Source organism: Aulonocara sp. 'chitande type north' Nkhata Bay, linkage group LG14 (genome assembly GCF_057382095.1).
Source record: "Aulonocara sp. 'chitande type north' Nkhata Bay isolate Kocher_YH1m ecotype deep benthic linkage group LG14, A_spYH_male_GT1.1, whole genome shotgun sequence".
Lineage (NCBI taxonomy): Eukaryota > Metazoa > Chordata > Actinopteri > Cichliformes > Cichlidae > Aulonocara > Aulonocara sp. 'chitande type north' Nkhata Bay.
Genome location: NC_141357.1, coordinates 8,834,790 through 8,861,015, shown reverse-complemented (window position 1 = coordinate 8,861,015; position 26,226 = coordinate 8,834,790). Strand labels below are relative to the sequence as shown.

The 26,226-nt window shown below is 41.1% G+C and overlaps 1 protein-coding gene across 1 annotated transcript in view; it reads right to left on the bottom strand.

The window, feature by feature from the left end:
• pik3cb (phosphatidylinositol-4,5-bisphosphate 3-kinase, catalytic subunit beta) overlaps window positions 1–25,833 on the bottom strand; it is a 49,404-nt gene extending 23,571 nt beyond the window's left edge. The window contains exons 1-3 of the mRNA XM_086260816.1: window positions 25,566–25,833; window positions 14,265–14,341; window positions 2,648–2,843 (exon numbers count right to left, since the gene is read on the bottom strand). Coding sequence (XP_086116942.1) covers window positions 2,648–2,806 — 159 coding nt within the window. The 5' untranslated portion in view covers window positions 2,807–2,843; window positions 14,265–14,341; window positions 25,566–25,833. The remainder of the gene's footprint in view (window positions 1–2,647; window positions 2,844–14,264; window positions 14,342–25,565) is intronic.
• Between the last annotated feature and the right edge of the window lie 393 nt (window positions 25,834–26,226).

Below are 26,226 nucleotides of genomic sequence, written 5' to 3'. Positions count from 1 at the left end.
GTGGGGAAGAAAAAAATAAAAATAAAAAATTTATTTCAAAGACCCATGAATTTCAGAGAGAAATCAGGACTTGCGGTCAATGAATAGCAGACACTCTGTACACACAGCAACAACCCACCTCCTCAGGCTTTAAATGGTGCCCTTTTTGGGGAAATAATGACTTTGTGTTTCAGTGCAGCACATGTTTGTTTTACACCAGAATTATAAAAATAAAAATTCTGTGCAATCCAATAAACAGCCCTGTACTGAGAGCAATAAATGCTACCTTTGCAGAAGCTGGTACATCTTAGGACTGAGCATCTGTGTTCTCATACAGTCAGTCATTACAGAAGGAATCTGATTGTGCTGTGAATGAGGGCCACACGCACACAAACACCTACGCTGACAACAAATGCCTCAAAGTTATTTTCTTAGAGTTGTGAACCTCATCACGTCTGTGACTTCTGACCTCCACTCACATACAGTGGGGCAAAAAAGTATTTAGTCAGCCACCGATTGTGCAAGTTCCCCCACTTAAAATGATGACAGAGGTCAGTAATTTACATCAGAGGTACACTTCAACTGTGAGAGACAGAATGTGAAAAGAAAATCCATGAATTCACATGGTAGGATTTGTAAAGAATTTATTCGTAAATCAGGGTGGAAAATAAGTATTTGGTCACCTCAAACAAGGAAAATCTCTGGCTCTCACAGACCTGTAACGTCTTCTGTAAGAAGCTTTTCTGTCCCCCACTCGTTACCTGTATGAATGGCACCTGTTTGAACTCATCATCTGTATAAAAGACACCTGTCCACAGCCTCAAACAGTCAGACTCCAAACTCCGCCATGGCCAAGACCAAAGAGCTTTCGAAGGACACCAGGAAAAGTATTGTAGACCTGCACCAGACTGGGAAGAGTGAATCTACAATAGGCAAGAAGCTTGGTGTGAAAAAAATCAACTGTGGGAGCAATCATCAGAAAATGGAAGACATACAAGACCACTGATAATCTCCCTCCATCTGGGGCTCCACGCAAGATCTCATCCCGTGGGGTCAAAATGATCATGAGAACGGTGAGCAAAGATCCCAGAACCACACGGGGGAACCTGGTGAATGACCTGCAGAGAGCTGGGACCAAAGTAACAAAGGTCACCATCAGTAACACACTACAACGGCAGGGAATCAAATCCCGCAGTGCCAGACGTGTTCCGCTGCTGAAGCCAGTGCATGTCCAGGCCCGTCTGAAGTTTGCCAGAGAGCACATGGATGATACAGCAGAGGATTGGGAGAATGTCATGTGGTCAGATGAAACCAAAGTAGAACTTTTTGGTATAAACTCAACTTGTCGTGTTTGGAGGAAGAAGAATACTGAGTTGCATCCCAAGAACACCATACCTACTGTGAAGCATGGGGGTGGAAACATCATGCTATGGGGCTGTTTTTCTGCCAAGGGGACAGGACGACTGATCCGTGTTAAGGACAGAATGAATGGGGCCATGTATCGTGAGATTTTGAGCCAAAACCTCCTTCCATCAGTGAGAACTTTGAAGATGAAACGAGGCTGGGTCTTCCAACATGACAATGATCCAAAACACACCGCCCAGGCAACAAAGGAGTGTCTCCGTAAGAAGCATTTGAAAGTCCTGGAGTGGCCTAGCCAGTCTCCAGACCTCAACCCCATAGAAAATCTGTGGCGGGAGTTGAAAGTCCGTGTTGCTCGGCGACAGCCCCAAAACATCACTGCTCTCGAGAAGATCTGCATGGATGAATGGGCCAAAATACCAGCTACTGTGTGTGCAAACCTGGTAAAGACCTATAGTAAACGTTTGACCTCTGTTATTGCCAACAAAGGTTATGTTACAAAGTATTGAGTTGTATTTTTGTTATTGACCAAATACTTATTTTCCACCCTGATTTACGAATAAATTCTTTACAAATCCTACCATGTGGATTCATGGATTTTTTTTTTTCACATTCTGTCTCTCACAGTTGAAGTGTACCTCTGGTGCAAATTACTGACCTCTGTCATCATTTTAGGTGGGGGAACTTGCACAATCGGTGGCTGACTAAATACTTTTTTGCCCCACTGTATGGCCTCATCACCTATAAGCTGACATCACAAGCCATTTGCAAACAGAAAAACACTCTGCCAGCCACAACAATCACCTCTGTCAAAACAGGCATTGGATAATGTCTGACTGACTGACCAGCTGTCTGAATGTTGGGCTGCAGCCTCTGTTTTCCCTTAATGTGACAGCAAGCCTACAGGCATGCAGGAACAACTACACAATAAGCAAAAGAAGTCCTCAAAGTAGGTTCCCAGTTGAATTTTATATGAACTGATTAAGTATTTAGACTAGAATAATCCTTTAATTGTCCCACAAGGGGAAATTTGGTTGTATCCACAGCAAAACAAAAACAAAAACCATATACAAACAGAACAGGACACAGAACAGAAACACTTTTTACATATTTACATCATGGACAATAATTACCAAAGCAGAGTACAGTACAGTTAAAATTAGAGTACAGATAGTGTGCAAACAGAGCAGGATACTGAAAGAGGTTTAAATAGTTGAGGTGTAATATTAACACTGGTCAAAACAAAAACTTTAAATAACCTTGTTGCTTAGGAAACCTGTGCAGTCACCAACCCAGTGACACTCACCAGTTTGATGTGCTGAATTGTAGCCTCGCGTGGAACGTCCATCTGGATATAAATACCAGTGGGAAGCAAAAAGTCCACAGTGATCTGGTCCGGAGCGTGTCCGGCCAGAGGTGAGTGTGCCGCCCATATGTCCAGGAGGTCTGTCATGGCGGGAGGCATGGCAAGAGGAAGTTAACACCACCTCAACCATAAGGACCTGGAGAGACAAACAAATTGTACACTTAAGTTCATTGTTGCTATTCTACTGTAAAAAGCAAACAAAAACAACAGATGCCAAATAATGAGTAATTCCCCACCTAACCCAGAATAAGCTCGACTAACTTAAGAGACAAGCTGACAGCATTTTCAAACTGATGTAAGAGATTTGAATATGGTCAAAAGGAGATGTTTAAAGCTTTTCAAGAATAAAAGATGTACACGCATTAAACTTGTACTGCATTTCAACAACCCAGCAAACAGTTGTCACAAGTTTAAACTTTCATTTGTACAAAAAACAAAAAACCCCAAAACTGCTTCTTAGACTCCAAACACAATCCAGCCTCACCAAACAACAACACCAACTTTTTAAATCAGAGTTCCAGACACAACAACACACACACAGTGCCATTTTTACGCTCATACATTTTCATTAGCGAGAAGTTGACAGGCGCAGATGATTCAGTGTCACTGTGTCCCTGTGACGGAAGCGCTGTGCTGAGTCCAGTGGGAAGCCGCTGCTTTAATTTGGAGGAGGGCCAGAGTGCAGAAGAATGCCCACTAAGCAAACAGAAAAGTTCAGCCTGCCTTCCCCTCATCTGACAATCTGGTGCCTCCGGAAAAAACCACACATAAAATGAAAACACTGGCAACGGGGTTCTGCATGCATAGGAATGCACACAAATATGAATCATGTATACAGACATTTACTGAATATGTCGGTAGACTCAGAGGCTGGTGCCAAAGTGAAAGCGAGCATGGTGAGGCTATTTTTGTAACAGTTCATTACTGGCAGATGCAAAAGTCTCCAAGCCATGTAATCGACACATACTATGCATATAGTCAATTCAAAGACAGGCGGACAAACTCATGCACCCACCCAGTTTACCTCGTAAAGTTCCATACAGATGGCATAAGTGAGTTTCCATCTTCTAGTGTTAAAAAAAAACAAAACAGAAAAAAAAAAATAATCCACAATCTGGTTTCCATTTGGGCCTTTGCCTCAACCACAGCTGCACATCGCACCACTTCCACCTGCATTCTCATTACGTTGTCCTCGAGTGGCCCGGGACATTAACTCTTCCTCCAGGCCACAGGGCCATCTCCATTCCAGCTCGATCAGCCCATTAAAAACAACAGCTCTGATTGCCTCTAATGGCCTTTCTCCTCTATGTTAAGTGCTCATGCAAGCCATATATGAGCAACCATTTCAGCACGTGTCTGAGTGTGGTGCAATATCTGCGGTGCATTTGGAGCCACGATCCCAGCCATTTAACATGATCAACCATGCAAATGGAATCAGCCTCGTGCGTGTTTCTGTATGCTCTGGAACTATAGACTATTGCCTTGACCAAGAAAACAAAACAAAACACCCAGATACTGCAGACAGTGTGTGCTCGTGTTGCTCTGTGTTCTCACACGACAAACAGAAAACCACAAGTAGCCACTGAGACTAACAGTCACAGGTCAGACAATGGCAAACTTGTTATGCCACAAAGGTGCGCAGTTACAAACACGAGTAACTTGACACCATGTCTGTCTGAAACACTGACAGCACAGCACCATGTTATCAGGGATGGATGAACGAGTGCATGTGCAAGCTCATCTACGCATGTAACATCCCTCTCTCTAATTATATGCTTCAAAAATGACACTTTCACAGCAGACAGCTTGAATACAGTCTCATCCTGCTGTGATGCAGACACACTCAGCCGCTTTCGCTCTCACATACCACACACACACACAGGTGAGCAGGGTTATTGAGGATGTGGTGGCAGTCAGCCAGAGGTCTGCTGCTAGGTCAGGTTTCAGCGGGAGGATCAGAGAAGAACAAGCGGCTTTGCAAGCTCAGTTAAAGAAAGAGCGTTTCATGTGGCAACAAACAGAGAAGCCTGAAGGGGCACATCCAGTTGGCCTGAAGTTGGCTAAGTAAACAACGCATCACGATGTTAGCCTCCATTCCCAAACTCCACAGGCAAACTCTGATGACTCCTGATGGTTGGAGGCGCAGAAATATGATCCTACTTGGATGTCCTTCGTTTTCTGTGCAATATGAGGACAATTATTAGGCAACACTTTCAAAAAACAAAGCACAAATGGATATTTCTTGTCTAACATTTCTTTATTTTGGAATTAACCTCTCACAAATGTAACAAAACAAAAAAGAAAACAAAAGAAATTGCCTGGGAAGAACACAGCTACAGTCTATTCACATCCCAGAATCCTTTAGTCTTTTGATCAGACAGCTGCCAATGCACTGGGAACAGGGTTTGTGGGTAAATCAAAGGAGACCAGTAAAAGAAGAGAAGTAATTCCTTTGTTACGATTTTATTTTATTTTTTTATTTAATTAACAAAAAGGTAACGGAGAACCCAGACTAACAACTTTTGATATTTAGCAGACACCACAACCAAACCAAGTAATCACCGAGTTCACACCACAGAAGAAACAAAGTGAACCTTTGCTTCCTCTGAACTAGTCTGAATGTTGTGATGGCTTTCATGCCCAGATGCATTTAACAGTAACACTGGTATTACTCAGCACTCCCTTTCTAAAGCTCTCTCTGTTTAACAGTAAGAAGCCTGTGAGGCTCTCTACAATGGAGTGAGTGTGTCTGTGCATCTCTGTGTACAAGTAATTAAAAAAAAGAAAAGGGGAGCAGGGCTTAAATAAATGGTGTCTGCGTAAAAGGTCACGCCTGGTGATTAAGGGTCCTGTGACACATTTTCCTTCACACTGTGCTAAAAATAAAGATTCACAAAGAGGATCTAGGACCTCTTCACCTCTCCACTCCAAACCACTGTCCTCCCGTAAATGACTATACAGACAAATATATGCAAGACAGACGCTGCCTGAGTCAGCTTTTCCACTTCTGGGCATGCAGTGTGTACGCGTGTGTCCATGTGCGTACATTTGTCTGGATGTGGGCATGACTGTGCACAAGATTAAAAACAAGCTTCTTTAAAAACTAAAACAAAAAACCCCAACTATTAAACATCACTTTAGGCTTGGCAATTTTCTATAGATTTCATATATTTTATAAACTAAAGGGCACATTGATACATTGAAAAAGTGATTTGGTGCCATTTAAATGAGAGTCTATATATAGTTATAGTAAGCAAACAGCTTCAGCACTGATGCCAGCAGTGTACTTCTTGGTATACCGGTACTACTTTGCATATTAGCACCTGCACCACATTTCTTGTTTCAGTTTCAGCCACAAACCACAATGGCACAGAATGAAACTCAGCGTGAGAAGTTGTAGAATATAACAAAAGATTATTCCCTCCACACAAACCATAGACAAAACATTCATATCACAGATAGCAAAAAAAACCCTGAAATTTGAATCAGCAGTGGGAGATAACCCATTTATTAAAAAGGAATGCCTTTATGTTTACTTAAAAAGCCAAAAAAAACAACAGGAAATGACTACCTCAGGTATTACAGACTGGTATGCTACCACAGAGGCAGGCATGAATCAACTGTTTTTCATAACTTTAACGCTTGCTTTGAATCAGCTACACAGTCTAGTCTGTGTGTAGGTTGACTGAAAAGCTGTTAAGATCTGTAGTAGGAGTTTATCTGGCGGCTGTGTGGATAAGTGATCAGCTGAGGTGTGTAGCCCTGGCTGTGATTCACCCATGAAGTAGTAGTAGAAGTAGTACTACTGCTTACTGTCATTAGGAGTGGACATAGGTGGTGGCTGTAGACGGTAAACACACATTCAGGCATAACGGTCACTTCAACTGTGACACACTGTGACTGTGTCGGTGATTAGACATGTTTGTGTGCACAACTTTTCAGACATATTTCCACAGAAGTGACTGCCGAGCGATGCAGCGGTGTAATATTTTTAGGTATCGTGCCAAGTATGAGACTTACTTATAAACACTTCATCTTTAAAGCATTCAATTTCTAACAAAATCAACTTCCTTTCTTGTTGATTGTCCACATGACTCATCTGATGATATAAAACCAAATCATCTTCACAACATAGGAAACGAGCAGGGACCAGAAATGAAACCAACTCACCAGCAAAACAATATTCTCAGTCACAAGACGACATCCATACTGTATCCGGGAGAAAACATGAATGAAGTGAGCGTATCTTTAGGGTTGACATGAACAAACCACATCTGGTCAGCCAAGAGTGCGCCATGTGTCACTGGCTCCTGTGACACAATGGTATACACCCACTTCTTAAAGAGGAAATAATGACACCAGACAGGAAGTGAGTGACAAAAAAAAAAAAAAAAAAAAAAAAAGTCCCAACTAGTCATTCATAAAAGCTGATGGACGCTGAATCACAGACTGGACAGGTTTTTTGTTGTTGTTTGAAAATCACTACAGAGCCAGTTTTTAAATAGGCATTTGCTGTGTAGTAGACTACCCAATATACAATACCTAGTATATGCAATGTACTATACAATATGCACAATAATACTTGCTTGTGCATAGAAAATCTGTCAAACACATGACAAGAGTGTCCACTCTGCCCACATGCGGCTCCATAGAAAGTAAATTAAGCAAATCCTTCCACATTATGTTCAAGAGTGATATCTTGGCCACCAATGAGGCCAAAACATCGCTGTTGAACATGGTATCACTTGCAATGCCTTATTCAAGGCTATATGAATAAATATTAGAGCCAAACAGTAGAGAAGCCAGAAAATGAGCATCACATCGCGATCACACCATCATCTTGTATAAACAGGTTATTACATCTTCACTGAGCCACTTTATGCCAAACTTTCTGATGCATTACAATAAAGACAATTACTAGTAAACCTGGAATCAATGTGACAGATGCTGCATCACCATTCATCCACCTTGACACTAATCATATCCAAGCCATTATGACACGGTTACATCACAGACAAGACACGAAACAACATGCAAAGCTCCATCTTCTTTAATATCCACGTCTGAGAAATCTCTTGTGACAACTGTGCACAACCACATCAAACTACATCCATCTGTGACATCATGACGTGCCACTCCACCAGATAAATTGTGACCGTGCAAGACTGCGTTTAGATGGTATCAAGTTTGAATGACAGCAAAAGGTCTAATATGCTCTCCTTGCATTCTATTTGTGTATCAGGAAGACCGGGTCATTAGCTGAGTGGAGGAGAAATGAAGCATGACAGACAGAGCAATGGAAACATCCTTTTCCTGTGCACCACAGATTGCTTTTAGATCAATGCATAATTCTCCTCATATTCCTCTCCCAAAGGGAATGAGTAAGACCCCAGGGAATTTAACTCCATGTTCAGAATATAGCAGAAAGAACGGAATGAAGATTTGCCTTCTGATGTATGGACTTAACCAAGCTCAAAAAAAAAATAAAAAAAAATGCTCAAGCCTTAAGGGCTTTGAAGGGATTTCCAAGGTTTACAAACAATATTGAAATCACTGTTTAAGTAACTGCATGGTAGGCTCTAGGTCCTGAGGTAGCAAAGCAGGCACAAAGCATGATGCTCCCTCCACCATGTTTCACAGTTATAAGGTTTTGGTGTGCAGTGATGAATTTCTTTTAGAGTGCATTTTTGTATCCCATGTGTCCACCACACAATGTCTGGGAAGTGCGCTCATAGAAACATGCTTGAATACTTTTTCTGAGACTCTTGTGGTACCCTTACATCTTTCCATTAAGACTTTTAGATTAGATTGTGCAGGATGACCATTCCTTAGGAGAAGGTCATCTCTGAGTTCATGAACACTCAGGTCTTTATAAGTGTTTTTAATCCTTGCTTTGGTTGGTGCATCATTATTAATGAGACCTGTGAAAGTCATCACAGTTTTGCTTGCTCTAACCAGAGACTTTATCAGTAACCCGATTTTGAGTGGAAGTATGGGTTGTAGAGATGATCTAGCCAAAACCCTTCCAATCTCATCCCCTTCATCAACTGGTACCTTTTAAAAGAGGACACATTTTATCCCAACTAGAACAAATATGTTCAATGAAAGTACAGCTGGTTCTCTTAGGTTAGGTTTGTCACGTTCAGCATGTCTGAGTGTAATAGAAGATGTACATTTGAATATTCATGTATGCAAGATGTAACTATATTATAACTCGCATACATGTAAAGATGCAACAAGCCTATGGGGTAACTATGCCGGGGGGAGAGTGGTTGTCTCATTATCACATGGTCTGTGGTACACACCCTAGTTTCTTGAGTCCACATAGCAAAATGTCCACCCCGATTCCACCAGTTGGTTTTCAGCAGTATACATATTGGTAGGTGCCCAACTGCCAGAGAACAATGAAAATACTTGTAATTATTAACATAATCATGCTTCAGTGGTGCAAGCCATCATATTGGGACAGTGGTGAATCACTGAGCATGTTTTCCACGAGAAGATAAAGTAGCAGAAGCAACAAAGTGTGGAGGGAGCAATGAATAAAGGAACAAATACGCGGTGCAGATCCAACAATTAGTCCTGTAACGCTGTTGATCCTTTCAAAATACCGACTGTGTTAAGTAATATTAAGCATTAAGCAATAATTACTACAAATGAAACCAGCATAGTGAAGATTTTGAAACGCTGAATAAGTGTTCACCTTTTTAGCTTCATCACAGTCTGTGTCTGTGAGGAGGCAGGTGACAGAATAGCGGGTGAGCTCGTCTGATGTGCAAGTGTGATGTCCCACAGAGCCTGATTCACTTCTCAGGCACGAGACAAATAAGGACAGACACAAGTTACGTACAGATATAAATACAAGCAGCGCCAGCACAGATCTCTGTGACTATACTGTCAGACTTCAGGGCTGAGAGCAAAAAAGAGGGAATGTTAAAGACTATTCAGGAGGGTCTGAGAAGCAGTCAGTTCTGAGATGGCTGGAAAAGAGAGGAGAAAAAATGATGAATTAAAAAGGGAAACAGGTGCAGTAGAAAATAAATGGGAATGTTAAGTTCATGAGTTCACTAAAAGACTCCAAAAAAAGAGAAAAAAAAAAAAAAAAAAAAAAAAAAAAGGGGGGGGGGGGGGGGGGAGAGACAAAAACAAAAAACAGACCAATCCGTGATAGACAATGAGATAAAAAGAGATAAAAGGCAGAGATAAAATGCAAAATGTGACACAATGTGTGACTGTAGTGGGTGGACCAAACTGGGCCTGAAGTCCACAATAAGCCTCTGTTTTTGCCAAGTGTGTGCGCGCATGTTTGTATGTGTACGTGTGTGCCACCAAGGCCAGTCCCGTGCCCTGCACAAACACTGCCCTTGTGTTGCCCTTGCCCTGCCAGCTTGGCCTCGCAGACCAACAAACACATACTGAGCAGTAAAAAACACAGGCTGAAGGGGGGCATCGTCGTCACACAGTGCTAGCCATATTTTGCTGTGTGGGATGTGCAGCCTCAGGCGGCTTTCTCACACCTTCAGTAGCTTTCACACGCGCACACCGGGGTCATCAGCATATGTAAATAAATTGCTTTGTAAGAGATACTTTAAATACAACACCGGAAATCCAGCTTTCATGTGAGACATGCAAACAAACATACCCAAACATAGCTGGTGCTAACCATACCTTTGTTGAAAAGCTAAAGATCTATGCAAACTCTGAACACGACCACATACGACTATTCAAAGCAAGTTCTGATACTAACGCAAAAGGCAAAAGGAAGCCCTAGAGGGGAAATAAACCCCTATATACAGAGTTAGCCTTGCCCATCTAATTCTGTGAAAGAGGAAATGAAAAAAAAATTAATCGCAAGCATATCTAGACAAACTACTACACCTCTTGTCCCCTTCTCTTACAGAAAACTTTACACAGACAAAGTATACTCATGGAAAATGTTTAGGTTCTCTTCCTTAAATACACACGATGTCATTAAAACAGGAATCAAGTATGTTTTGAATACTTTATAGCAAGCTACTTCCTTATTTCTTTTCTTTAAACCAATTTGCATAACAGAAGCCGGCTAATTCTTCCCATTTTGTAGTTAGCTGTTCTACAAGCTGCTCTGTGAGGGTGACATAAGGATTAGCCTTTGTTCGATTTGACACAACAGCTTCTGTTTTTGAAAAGAACAGAGAAAGCTTTCCTCGGAAACTCTGACAAAGAGGAAACAATGAACAGCTATGATATGAGGGAGTGAGCATGTTGGCCACCTTATTTATATCACTTGGGATCAATTTATTCCTACTGATTACAACACTTACCTTCCTTGAAAGTACATCTTCTCACAGTTGCCACTGTAAATGAAATTCACATGGTCATGTCTCCACTTTATCCAATAAGGGCTTGGATTTAGTTTTAGATGTGTAGCCGTATACCCGAGATTTATTTATAAATCGTTATGCTGCTATGCATCTTCTGGACTAGCTATAGAAAATATAAGACAAGTGCTACCTCACACAGAATGAAACGCTCCAAACTTAAGCATTAAGGTGTCGATGCTGTAATTGCCGCCTGTGTTAATAAATATGGCAAATAAACAGACAAACCTACAAAAAAAAAAAAAAAAAAAAAAAAAAAAAACTAACCTCCCACTGCTTTTACAGCACCTGCATGTGGCTTTCTCTTATCTTACCCAGGATTCTTGTTTTGCGTCTCCCTCCACCCACAGACAGCTCCACCACAGCCCCCTGGGAAGGCCATTTGCTTCAGCTCTATTTATGACAGGCCAAATGTACAATCGTCGGGTCACTTTGTCTCACAGAATTCAATGAAACAACAAATTTATCGACAAAACAACACAGCTTACTGCGGTTCAGGTGACTGTCAGAAGAACAATTGACTGCAACAAGATCCTTTCACAGGGAAAAGCCCGAAAATAGACTTGAAGAAAACCCCAGCCTGTCACATAGCCTCCACAGGACTGCAGCAACTGATTATTTTGTGAAAACAGTGGAAAGAAATAGACAAATATAACACTAAGCTGCTGTGAAATGTAGCAGGGATGGCACACACAAACAGAGCTGAGTTTTCAGCACTCGTCTCCCAGCCATTTATCTCCCTCATAAACAAAGAGCCACACACTGGCAATGAATGAAACTCACACAAGCCTGGAAATGGAAGACATTTCTTGGCTCCAGCTATCATTTCACTGTAGAGGTGACTGGGTTGCTGGGAACACTTAGATCCGGTAAATGACACGCTGATGCCCGCCTCTTCAGTTTATGCATCCATCTGTTTGTCTGGGCGGCTCGACTCTACACTCGCTCATCTGCATCCTTTTTGGCGTCTATTAATATAGAACTCAAGCTAATGCTAACCACACACACACACACACACACACACACACACGCACACGCACGTTGCGGTGACAGAAAACATCATGTAGCATGCGAGGGCACTGTGTCTTTCCACCCATCTATAATTAGATAAATACAGAAGTTCTCGTCCTATTGTCCAGATAAAAATCACACACACAAGTCTAATTATATGCAACCTCTGTAATACCACGGGGAGAAAGGTCAATGCCATAACGATAATGCCAAGCAAACACACTCCTAAGAATAAGCTTAAGGGCTGGGCTTCCTAGGATTGTGTGTTATAGGGTTATAGCCACACTGATGTTAATATTTGAAGCAAGAATGCGAACACTTGAGGTCATTTCTGTGAAAAACAAAAAGGTCAGCACAGACTGACCCTCAACTGACTTCTGATGAAACATGGAAACCCTCCAATACAGTCGTGTTAGTGGAAAGATATGGAGAAGGAACACAGCATGAGTAATTGGATTGAGCTATTTTTCCACATTTGAGTGGGGGTGAAGGATGAGGGGGAGGGGAGAAACGGAGTGCAGGTAGGAGGCGACCGTACCAATTACTGGTGATTACTGGCCAGACACCAACCGTATGAAATGTGGTTATTAAGCAGACAGATGTCAAAACTGCACCTGTAAAGCCCAGTGCTGTGATTGAGAGGAGAAGGATGTTAACCCAGTGTTTACTCTGTCAGCATTCGCAGCTAGCACACATCATTGCACACCCGCAGATTTAGACTGTGTTTGTACCTGGGCTGTGTTCATATCCATACATGTGTATGTACAACATGTGCGCTGCGAAAGGGGACACAAGCAGGCTTCATGAAGTGAATTACTAATTAAAACAGTTTTTGAATTGCTCTTCTGCAAATGTTTCATTTACCACATACTTGGAGCAAACAAATCCCTGCGAAAAAGTCAGATGCTTCTCCAGGGAGTCCAACCCTGTGGATGAACCCCACCACCACTTGAACTACAGCTGGGAGCTGTGTTCAAGTGCAGCCTGGTATAGAGGCACGTGAGCCAGTTATTCTCCTGCTTAGAGTGGCCTGCCAGTTCACAGTGGATCTCCAGAGCAGGATGTCTGACCCTGGAATAAGATCGTATCCGAAGAAGCAGCTGCACAATTTCCAGGGCCACTATAACAGCCAGGGAACCAGGCAGTAGGGAGCAGACAAGATGGGAAGAGCCAAAATAAGACCAAGAGGACTTGAGAGGTTCACTAGTAAACTGAGAATTGTTCTGACAGATTGAAATTAGATTAAAAATGCTGAAACTATCTGCCACAGCTACTTATCAGGCAGTTAACAAACGTAGGCAACCTGCCTGTGTGTGAGAAACACTGCATTTTATTCCCATTTATCACCTGGACTAGCAAGCACCATCACAAATCTGCTGATTCTCAGTGGAGAACTTTTGAGAAGGTTGACTTTAGGACTAATTTCTGACCACTTATTTTAGACTTTTTGAAAGAAGTTTGTCAAACTGCTTCATCTCAGTCTACTTGTAAAAGGAAATGAAGGCATGAGCGAGGACAGAAACAAAACAGTCAGGGCTGGACTGATAAAATGAAACCACTAATGCTGAGTGCACTGCATGTCAGCAACTGTTAATTTTATATGCTGTTCATCAAATCATCATGTGTGTTCTTAAAAAAAAAAGACTTACAGATCAGCTCACAGAGCCACCACTTCCTGCACTGAGGACAATATTACATAAACAGTCTCAAGCCTGGCTGAAGATTGTACAGAAAGGAAACGACTGCCAAGGCCAGCGGCACCTTAAATGATTTTACAACATTAACGAAAGTCAAGTGAGAAGCAAAGGGGGGGGGGGGGGGGGGGGGGGGGCACAGTAACACCACACCTAGCTGCAGTGACATGAAAATAAACAACGCACGACTTCGATTTTGTTGTACTGTCCAGACAAGATCCACAGTAATAAAGCCCAGAAAGGAGGATATAAGGGATCATAAACCAAAAGCAGTGAGTGTACCAAGATGGTGTAACACTGATCTCTAACAGGGAAGTAAGGTATGCTGGCTGGCTTCCACACATTCCCCGCCTGTCAGGACGAGGCCTACTCGCCCAGATTCCAGCTAAGACTGAGCGCTATTCCTCCTCTTCCAGCACACAGCAGCAGAATCACAGGTAAAATAGGTCAAGGAATTACAAGATACAGCATGTTTACATGCACATGTATTACCAGTTTCCTGAAGTCACTTATTTCCTGTGGCTCAGCTCCTGGCTGGGGGGATCTGGATAGCTTCTGGGACACTGCATCTGATAAAGAAAAAGAACAAAGTGTCAGGGTGAGGGGAAAGCACTGAATGTTGTTACTCATTTCTGTAGTTGTTTTTGTGGACCGAGAAAGTAAAAAAATAAATAAATAAATAATTAATTAAAAAAAAAAAAAAAGATGTTTAGGTGATGGTAGATAAACAGGAAATATAAAAAGGGATTTAATACAGAAAAACGGAAACAGAACGAGACTGGTCCTGTAGGTGAGAAATTATACCATTAACAAGTCTGTCAACCTGGTGTTACCTCCATGGCCCAGCTGACCTGCAACGTGATATAAAACAGAAAAGGCTGAGCACTGAAACCAAAACTTCCTTACTGACCCTCTTAACTGTCCTTTTCTTACAATCCTTTCCTCTGCCGCCTCCATCTATGACAGGAATGTCAAACTCATTTAACACCCTGGTCCACTCACAGCCTACTTTGAGCTGAAGTGCCAGACAGGTGAAACTCCCCATCAGTCAATGTGAGGAAGTTATTTCACAGAGTAAATGTGTAGTTTAAGAAGGTTAATTTCAACAGTGTGTGTCGGTTTCTGTAAACAGACACACACTGTGAAATAAAAGCACTGTAAGCACGACTCTTTGGGCTTAAATTATAATAGATTATAAATTATAAAAGTTCTGGCATATCATTCCATTATTATTATTATTTTACTGCCAATCCACTGCACAAACTGATTTTTCTATATCAGTAAAAAAACAAAACAAAAAAACCCCATTTCTGTTATTTAACTGTTTCTATAAATAGCCATGAGGAGGAATTTATAACTGGGAAAAGCTGTAAAACCTATGAAAACATTTGTGGGCTGGGTTGGAGTCTTTTCTGGGCTGATTCTGGTCCCTAGTCCTTATGTTTGACACCCCTGTTCTATGACGACTGTCCCACTCCTCCAGGACCTGGGAGCATCAGGGCTCCCAGGTCCTCGAGGAGACAGTCTGACCAACAAGGCACACTGCCTGTCAAGAACAGTCATCCGGCAGGCATTTGTAACTTCTGGAGCAACAAGCACATGTGTTATCTTTTGAACACTATGACTGAAAAACAGCAGTGGATGACTCACCTCATTCTAAATATGTTTTATCAGTTTAAACAGGGGAAATTATTGTGAGTGGAAGGATAAGGTTTGATGCTTAAACAAAATATTGGTCAATATAATAAGATACATTTTATTTATCCCAAAAGATGGTAAATTAACAGAGTCAGTAAGCCCTTCAAGACGTAATCCGGAGTGTTACAAAATAAAAAATAAATTCAGTAAAATAAATAAAAAGCAGACTTATTAATTCTTTCCCACTTTTTAAAATGGCAAAATATAGAAAACTCTGTGGTACCTCAAAACCTTCAAACAAGACTTCCTGACCTGACCTCTGTTTGTACTGTATATAACACCAAACGCAATTTCATTGTTCTTGACAATGACAATAAATAAATAAATACAAATACAAATATGCATGGGTCTCTGTATCTGTACACCGTCTACAGTTCAAAGAGCTGTAACTATGGAAGCCAAGATGTGAACCAGGCAATATGGCAAACAAATATACAGCATCTAAAAAAACAAACAAAAAAAAAAAATAAAAAAATAAAAAAAACACAACACCACACTGATGACACGCAGTGCACACAATGACTGAAGCTGGTAAACTTCCGTTTTTTCCCCTGTGGTTAAGACACTCTCCTGTTTACTAGGAGAAGAACAACTGCAGTGAGCGTGTGTGAGACTCGGACATTTCAAGTAAGAATGAGTATACTTATGAAAGTGCAGAGAATAAATTCATAGAAAGAGGTAAGACTTGGCTTTTCACCACAAAATGTGTTTGTACTCACCGCACACAGATACAGGAGAAAGGCACGTGGGGTGACCAGTTCCAGGAAGTGTGCTGTTTAACAGTGATAAAATCTCAGGCCAGAGATGGTCAATGTTTAACTCCTTGACTGGATTTGACTCAAAGTATCACATGATACACAGCAAGCGTGTGTTTGAGATTTTAGGAGAAAGCTCCAAACCAGCACAGAGGGTTCACTATGGAGTGATTCAGGGATGACGTTTATGCTGAAGGGCAAACCCCAAACTTAGCCTTTTCATTGTTCTGCGCAAAACAACTTTACTGTAATGCCAGTGGCTGCCAGTTTGTTTTTGGGACAGAGTCGAAAATAACGTGTTTAATCGCAGACTCCAGAGATATCACTCAGCACAGATCTCTGGTTGAATGTCACAGATGATGCTTAAGTTTGGACTCATTAACTCACCAGCACTCGTGTGATTTTCCAGGAACTAGAAAATTCAGACAATAATGTCGCGTTTAATCTGTAACACGCATTCAGGCATTTTCTTCTCTCAAATGACAAAAAGGACAAATGACTCAAATGACTAAAAAGCTTATATCATTTTGACATTCTGCCATCCTCTTGCACACGTAAACAAGACCACTTTAAAACAATTGCAGTGAGAACACTAAGATTACAACTACACCTGACAAATAACTACTAACTAAATAATAACCAAGCAACTATTCTGACAAACAGATTTTGCCCCTTAAACATCCATTTTAACTGAGTAAAGGAGCCCGTACTAGCCTCGTCAAATCACTGATTTCATGAGAACTGATATTTGAGCATCAAATCTGTAACATTAATGGCGTTTGTTTTCCCCTCTGGTGTTGAAGGCAACAAAGGTGCCGTAAGCCCTGCACACAGTGCAGAGCCTGATGGAGGAAGAGTGCTGAAAGCTGTAAAGGGATTTATAACAAGACAAAAACAAGGGTATGACTGAAATGGAATGCAGAACAATGATCGTTTTATTCTGTTTAACGCTGGAAGAGAAAACTAAAAATATGATTAAATTACAAGCACAGAAATAAGACGCCCATCATCAAATTCTTGCTATTGCGGCATTGCACATGAAGCAATGGAGCGTAAACAGAACCATGTCTGAAAATGATGAGAAGAGAAAGCAGAACACTCAAGATTAATAAAATTTCAAGTCAATTAATAATAAAAATTCCAGACTGGCAATTTTGATTGAAATGGCCTCTTTACTAGAAGCTACGAGTTTCCAGCTACATTATCAGGATACTAACTAGTCATGTAAGGAAGACTTCATTTGTTTAAGCAAATAAGTACCTGAGCTTCAAGTTATTTTTGTAAGATAACTGCACGGGGAAAACAATTCCCAGTAGTGAGTGACGTTAACCTCAAGTGTAATGTGTACATCTTGCACAAAAGGGATTAGGCTATGGTACACACAGATTCCTAATGCAGGATTTTCACATCTTCGGAGACTCCCTGTAGAATGATAAGAGTGACAGAAACACCACAGTGGGAGTCTGACTCTGAGTTTCTTTCTCCTCGTATAACCCCACACCCTTCCTCTCCTCCACCCATCCTCTGGTCCGGGAATGCGAGGAATGCGGAGTCTTAAAACGGCCGGGGGGCTTCATCACCAGCAGAGTTTCTCACCGTCCTCAGTAAGGAGCATCTTATCTGCCCAGATGTACTCTGACCACATTGATTACACTGAAGTTATTTGAGAGCCAGGATAGCTGCCATCCTGTTGCTATTCTCCTTAGTATCCTCCTTGCAACCTCCAGTCCACAGAGACCAGTGAGAGCTCAGATTTTAATCAGGTGTTTTACTTTATTATGCAACCCTCAAGGCACCCTCCTACCCAACAAATGTCCTAGAGGGCACTTCCTGTCTGACTACACAACTATGTTTTTATTGTGCCTTGTGCATTGACTTAACCCCAGAGCCAACACATAAACATAGTGCATGATGTATGATGTCAGCGGACTGCTAAAAACAAATGTTCACTGTTAACGACAACTACAAACTGCTGCTTTGAGATATGGGTCGAAATGGTGCCAAGTAAAGAGCAACAGCTAAAACACACAGAAGGAATGCACTAGTATGCACATTTTTAGCACTCCCCAAACCAAGTGTGGTCTGAAGGGGCCTTACATTTGACCATGCGTCATCACTGCCTCACCGTAAACAACAGACCACTGTCTGTCGTCTTCTAAAAACAATACACACCCGCTCATTAGCACAGAGGGATGTTTAGAACCCTCAATCACCAACAAATATGGGAGACTCACACACAGGCTGATTTTTTACAGTTAAAGTTGTTTTTTGTTTTTTTAAAGTGTTTGATAAAATCCCATTCAGTCGATGTCTTAGCCTTTACCCACACCTTCCCCCTGCTTGCTTCAATCTCTATTTATAGTGGCTGTTTGTGAGGCTGCCCTCAGGTGGGTGGTGTGAAAGACTATCTGTGCATTGACTCTCAAAAAAAGCTCTCTCGGACACTGTAAATCAGTTACCTTCTGTCAGGGCTGACAGAGAAAAGGTCCCTTCCCTGCAGCTCACACACTGGCACAAGCCAAAACAAAACAGATACTCTGTGACCTCTGACTGAGATCACTTAGTTCACTGGAGAAAAAAAGAGAACAGAAGCAAGAAACAGACCTCAAGAGAGACGACCAAAAGTCTTGACATAATCTGGAATTTAAGGACGCAGGGACAACACGAAGACAACAGGAAGTTAGAAGACATCCCTTTGCAATAAAAGGCAGTTAAGACCGATGTGATTGTTTTACAGATTAGCATACACATATTAAAGAGCCGATAAACAGCAACTTATTCAAGCTGCCGTTCTAATCATTACAACTCTTACCAGTTTTCAGCATTTGCATGGATGTGTGGGTGAGGGAACATTGGTAACATGTGAACGCGCCATATGCGTGCATATGCAGATATGTGTGCACACACCGAGCCTTGCGAAAAAACAAATGCCATCATCTGTGCACGTGTCATCAGCTTTGGCAGACATGAAGCAGCGCTGTGAGAAAGTGTTGCTATAGAGACGTCAGGTTAAGGTTTTGACCTCAGAGGTTACAGAATGGAGGCTGTCAATGTGAAATAAATCTGAATACTAGTAAAAAATAAATAATGATTTTACTTGTGCTTATTAGGCAGGAGGTTTATTATTTAATTAAGCCTAAGCTGATCCCAGGCCTGTCCTGGGCAATATAACAATTTAAATACTGGGTAAACAACCACTAGAAAACTGTCAGTGTCTTCCAGTTAGTGAAATGTTAGAACGTCACTGAAATCTAGAAAGCTAACAAAAACAAGACAAAACACACAGACGGACCATCTAAACCTCTTCTATGAAACATATTGAAATAACAATCCTCAGTCTGATATCACAAATTCAATTTGTCATCAGTGTCTCAGCTATTTATATGTAGTGTAGTAATGTCATAACCGATAATATAATTTTCTGCATAGATGCTCCCCTTACTGGATGTGCTATGTGGGCAGACAGTAAGAAAATAAGCAGAGTTAATTCCCGTTTGAATGATCCACCACTACAGTGTTCACCTGAAAACATGAAAACAAAATTAACTGAATCATAGCTTAGACATTGCCATGTTTTCATATGGACAGTGTGTAGTTAGGAATGCGCTCCAGAGCTTATCTCAGATTAGCTTTTCACATCCACTCAACGTCAAACGTTTTCTTTACAGGGATGTCGGACGAGTGAGCACTTCATGGAAAACTCTTGTTATAAAAACATGTTACATCAAAAGTGATCACTTTATACCCAGCTTTAACCTTTTGGGACTGTCTTTATATACATAACTTGCCTAAATGCAATCAGGTGACAGGTTTATGCTCCTGCATGCATGCACGCAGGACTGGATAAGCAATGGTGCATAACACACTTCTCTCATATTTGATGACCTGTAATGCAGATCAACTGAATTCTACTCTGTCTTGCCAGAAAAGCTTACAGACCGCTTTTCAACACCTGACTAACAACTTTAAATGCAAGAAAACAGATTTAAACTCCTGCTTTCTCAAAGCTTTTTACATCTGTGGCTTTCGGACAAGTGAACATCTAAATTACGGTAGATTCTAAACATAAAACTTCAAGTCAAAGACTTCCTTTGCTCAGCTGACACAATGTAAACATGTTGGCTTAGAACAAGATCTATTGATGATTCAAAGGATCATGTCAAACCTAAGCTGATTTATGGCACTTTCGATTTAACAAGGGTAAATATGTCTCCATCAACCCCAACTATGACCCTGAATTGGATAAGTGGAAGAAACTGGATGGATGTGTCTAACCACATATGTCAGTGACCACATCTGGCTTGGGTACAGACAGATTTCTCTCTCATATTTCAATCTGCTCATTTCTTCCCCCTCTAACCCTCTCCTGCTGTCTTCCTTGCATTCCTTGGCAGGTCCTGGCCTGCTGTGCAGCAGAGTGGAGAATTCCAACAGGCCACTCTCACCTCACAGTCAGTCACATTTCTAGCTGTGGCAGTTTCTTTTCTATGTATAGTTGGGACCAGCTAGCGGAATTGAACATTTTCATTGACCATAATGGCTTAAATAGGGCTTATCTAATGCAAGTGATCCTGAAAGCTAGCAGACAAACTGGTGTGCCACACCAAACACACCTACTCACACACAAATGAAAGAAGACTACTTTTACTGGCTATCTTACACGCTGCTCTTTGAGAGGATGTTATGCAAGCCATTACTTTAAAAGTATAGCAGCAGGAAGTGTCAAAGAGATTGTGGTGGTGGGTGTGTGTGAGTGAGTGAGAGAGATATAATGGGGGATGACAAAAAGAAAATTTAAAAAAATAAACAACCCAAAAACTGCAAACCACAGCTATGTGCTCCATTTCAAGAAACCACCAATAGAACACAATTCTGGTTTCAAAAGCAGGACACACACACGCACGCACGCACACACACTTCTTATGAGCATACTGTGCTATCAAACAACATATTATTCTCTTTAACATGTTCCATTTAAAGAGCATCCTCTGGAACCTTGCTCAACAGCTAAAATGGGGCATTTAGACAGTTGAAGAAACGAAAGTCTGAATATTTTCTATTGCTTTTGGAATCACAATATTTACAGTCTAGTACAAATTGGCAAACTAAAAGGTAAAAAACAAAAATACCAAAAAAAAAAAAAAAAAAAAAAAAAAAAGGCAAGGTATCTTAAAGTGGTGATAGTCCCTCATTTTGTTTTGTTGATAATGAAGCGCAGCATCTGCAAAGTCAAAAATGATGTCATATCTTGTAGAGGTGTTCAATAATTTGAGAAACAGTAACAATAAAGTTCAAATGGGTTATCCTTTCATCCTCAAACTAGTCAGTGAACCCTTGTACTCTGTTGAATGGGGCTTCGTGATCCTGGTCGTCAGTTTTGCTCAAGGATAACAATGATTACTCATAACTGTGCATTCATTTGGGCCATACTTGTCACCTTCCAGAGAGGGACCATACTGGGAACAAACAAACAAAAAATGTATGATGCATTTCAAATTGAACTATGACTTAGGAGATTTCTCACACTGCTCACACAGTGGATGTGAACATCCTGATAGCTGAAAGTCAGCATGTTCACCTCAGAGTCATTGTTTTGCTTGAAATCCAAGTTGGTGGAGTAAAGCCAAAGCAATGAAAAACACCACTGTCTAAATACTAAGACTGCACTGTCCTCAATTCCACCATGCTGCTATATGCCAATAAAACCTTGATGTTATGGTGTGTGCAACAATCCAAGTGTCACTGATCACTATGAAGAAGCTATGACAAAAACATAGCTTCTTCATAGGGGAAATTTCCCCTTGTGGGACTAATAAAAGTATATCAAATCAAATCCATTCTGCTTTTATGTAAAGTAACTGACTATATTAATCACATTCTTCCCTTAAACTGGGCCTTAGCTACACCACACCATTTGACACTGGGACCTCTAATACACTCTTCCTTCCATTTGTAGTCCACCTGGCTTTGTCTCCACTTTAGCTGTACACATTAGTATTCATCATTTATTAACCAGCTAGCTAAATCCTCACAGAAAACAGCCTCGGTGTACAATAGTGTTCATTCTTGTAAGTAAAATGATGTGACACAGGCACCACCACAGTTGTAAAAACTTTTTCTTTTTGTGAAAACACTTGCTTAGAATTCTGCCTTCATTTGTGCCCCCGTTTCTCAGGGGCCTGCTTTGGGACCAAATCTGGCTTGGAATAAATAGCTGCATTGTTGGCTCATGTCTTTGGAGTGACGTCAGTTAGCCTTATCAGTGTTCTCCAACTTTACCTCAGAGGGAACCTGACAGCAGACCTTGCTCAACACACAGTAGGCAGGAGCATTGCCCATTTTAAATAATATCAAAATGCATGAACTGGGCATCAATATTTCCCAAAGTGCCACAGAAGCAGCAAATACTGCCCAGCTCCCCTGGGAAATTATTTTCCCCTTTTATAAAATGTTGTGTAGGTCCAAGATTTACTGCCCGCAAAGATTTAGATCTTCAGCTGCGAGTTATACACTGCAGGTGTAACTGTGTGCGATACACAAAATAAATTCAGTAAGGCAGCATTTGCAATGCTTTTGCTTGCTATGAATATTGTGTTTACATTTTTGGGGGGACTCAAACATGGACACTGCTACTTACATTTCTAGATAATCTGAAAAACCAAGTCCTTTGCTTACAATGGCCAAAAGAACAAAGTGACTGGTGGCCGTGGCTGCATGCCTGCTAGCAAAGCTGCGTGTTCGTATCATCTGTTGTGCTGCCTGCAATATATCACCACTGAGCTGCTGATTAACTAGATGCACATAAATTAAACTCACAATAAAAATTTAAGACTGAGCTAAAGGATATGTAATGACTTTACTAACACTAAGGTGCACACACACAAACACAGATCTCAGGTTAGTTGGAAAGAAGGCTATTGGTTTACTAGAAATGCCAAAACCTGAATGAAAATAGGTCTAAGGAAGTAGCCCAACTGTTGAGTCGTACATTACATGATCAGTAGGTTTGGCTGCAATTTCCTGCACCCTTTGGAAACACCACGATTTCTGCACTGATTTCTTAAAAAAAGAACATTGGGGGGTTTTTTTGGTTTTTTTTTAAGTAGTTGGCTCTTGGGGAAATCAGTGCAGGGTAGAAAAAGTAGAGAACATCTTTAATTCAGTAACTCACAGAATTTTCTTTAACAGCAATAACTCCCATCCGACAACATCAACATAGTCACAACACACCATGTCAGTTGTGTTAAGGTCAGGTCTGCCTTGGCCATCCCAAAGCATGCACTTTCTCCTATAGGTTATATACTTTTGTGCTTTGGGTGATTGTCTTGTCGTACTACCCTGTCTCTACAAAGCTTTAGGTATTGTACTTCTGTACAGTTGTACTGCTGCCCAAACTATAATGCAGCCTTTACCATGCTTTACAGTTGGGATAATGTTACACTGTAGATATACAAGACTTAAAAACAAAACAAAAAAAACAAAAAAATCCTCCAAATGTAACATTCTATTCAAAAGGTCACTGAAAGTCAGTCCACAGAAAAACGTTAAAGAAAATTGGGATGGTCTTTTGTAAGCTTGAGGAGGGCTAGAGTATTTGTTGGAGAGCAGCAGTCGTGGTGTTTCTTTTTCCCTGTAATAATATAGACAATGAGCAAAGATCTCAGTGCTGTTGCTTGCTTGCTGTTACCCTTGAATTCTTTTTCACCTCCTAATGGACTCCATATTGTGATCTCAGACACTCACAGCTACAGAAAGTAGCTGTAGTCTTGAATTTGTTCAAAAGTGTTAATCGTATTGCGGACTGACAAGCACAAAGGTCTTTAAAAATACTTTTTCACGCATCTCTATTAAGATTCTTCTAAGGTCCCGTGAAGGTGATCAAAGTCTGGTTCACTCCAAACAAACTTTAAGATCAGACCCATATTTTGTAAGGCTTTATTTACAGGGACCGACACTTCTAATCTTCTGTCTTTAACACAAACACTTGACTCTAAGTAGCAACACTCCAGGGGATTACTTATGTTTCCCGGTGTGTACTATAAGTGATAGAGAACTCAGCCGTTTTTGTTTGTTAATTTAGTCTGATTGCGATTGTCGCCAATTGTGACTTTTATCAAGACTGATTACATTTTATTATAAATGAATCGAGTGGGTTTGTGCATCTTTCAGGTAGACATCATGCACAGTCTCATACAACCTCTAAGGCACATCTGACTAGTTGGAACAGACATTATGTTGGGTGGACAGTCAAACAAGACTTAAAATAATAAAAACAAAAAAACAAAAACAAAACACAAAAACCCCACAGGTGTCACATTACCATTTAGACCAGGGGTGGGGCCTCAAGGGTCGGTGCCCTGCAGGTTTTAGATATCACCCTGGGTCAACACACCTGAATCAAATGATTAGTTCATTACCAGGCCTGTGGAGAACTTCAACACTTGTTGAGGAGGTAATTTAGCCATTTAAATCAGCTGTGTTGGATCAAGGACACATCTAAAACCTGCAGGACACCCGCCCTTAAAGCCCGGAGTTACCCACCCCTGATTTAGACTGACGTAGCAGCTTTACCCCCACTCAAGTTTACCAAATTACTGAGGGTTTTTGTTGTAGTTGTAAGATTCTTAATGAAATAAAAACAAAAAGGTCATCATGCTTATTGCAGAAAAGCTGACTGTGCGAATTGCTCCCTTAAGTTTCACATCCTCTCTGTTGTCGGTCCATTTCTCAACAATGAGATACACACAGCTGTCAGTTGCACAGAGACTACAGATCCGTTAAAGGTGCGGGCCGGTTTCCGACTTTAAAACTAACAACACGATGAGCGAGCGTCAAAGTCCCCCTCAGCTGAGGAGTAATCACTCCGGAATGCTTCGTCCCTTTCTCGTGTGGAGAGAGCTCACGATAAAGGGAATGTGTTACTTGTTTTGCTTAGATAATGAAATCCACTACCCCTCAAACAACATCTAAACGTTTAACACGCCGACAAGGTTTTCTGTGAACATCAGAATAACATTTCAACTTAAAACTATGGTTGTTTTTCCGCCGCCCACCACACCGGGTAGGCTGATTAGTTAGCTTTAAGAGGGGGTTACAAAAAAACAAAAACCTCTTCATCGGGGTTAATTAAAAGGTGACAGACTAGACTGCTACGATTAGCTGAAGTTGTGACCGTTCTCCACAGCAGGGCTGGGATTTTAATGCCAAATATAAACAGCAATAAATGCAACATTAGACGAATTGATGAACTGAGTTTGGCGTGATGACGTCCTCACTCCCCGAGCGAAAAGCCCACAGCTAAAAAGAAGTGATTTTTTTTATATATATAAGTGGGACTTACCTTCATTAATTTTCTCCTGGGAGGTCGTTAAAACGCAGAGGACACGCCAGAAGAGCTGAAAGTTAAAAGTGCTGCTTTATCTTCACGACGGAGTGGGCCAGGCTACTTTCACGCACAGCGAGTCCGCGTATCTGACAACACCGCTCGACAGCCTCTCCACGAATAGCACGGATCCCGCAGGTGGACAAGAGATCTGTGTGCTTCCTGTTTGTTTCAGAAGGTGAACAACCACCACCAACACCACCTCCGTTGCTGCATTTCCCTCCGCCACCGGCTCTATTAAGCCCGATCAGTAAAACAAGAACAGGACATCCGGTAAATGTTCAAGAATAAAAATTAATTTTCATGAATTCGCGGTGAAATACAAATTTAAGCCATACAAATAAGACATGGCGTTGTCTATATGGAAGGTAAATGTCTTCAGATAACTTTTTGTTTGTTTGTTTGTTTGTTTGTTTTAGATGTTATAAGCTATTATTTGGAGTGGGAATTGCAGTTTAGTTTAAAATATGATAAAGATGCAGAAAAGGAACTCATATGTTGACACCCAACACCTCCCTGAGAGCATTCAGTGCAGCAGTACCCAAAGGCAACACAAAACTGCTCTTATCTTGATTTACTTGAAACACACGGTCTTGCATTTAAATACAAATTCTTGCAA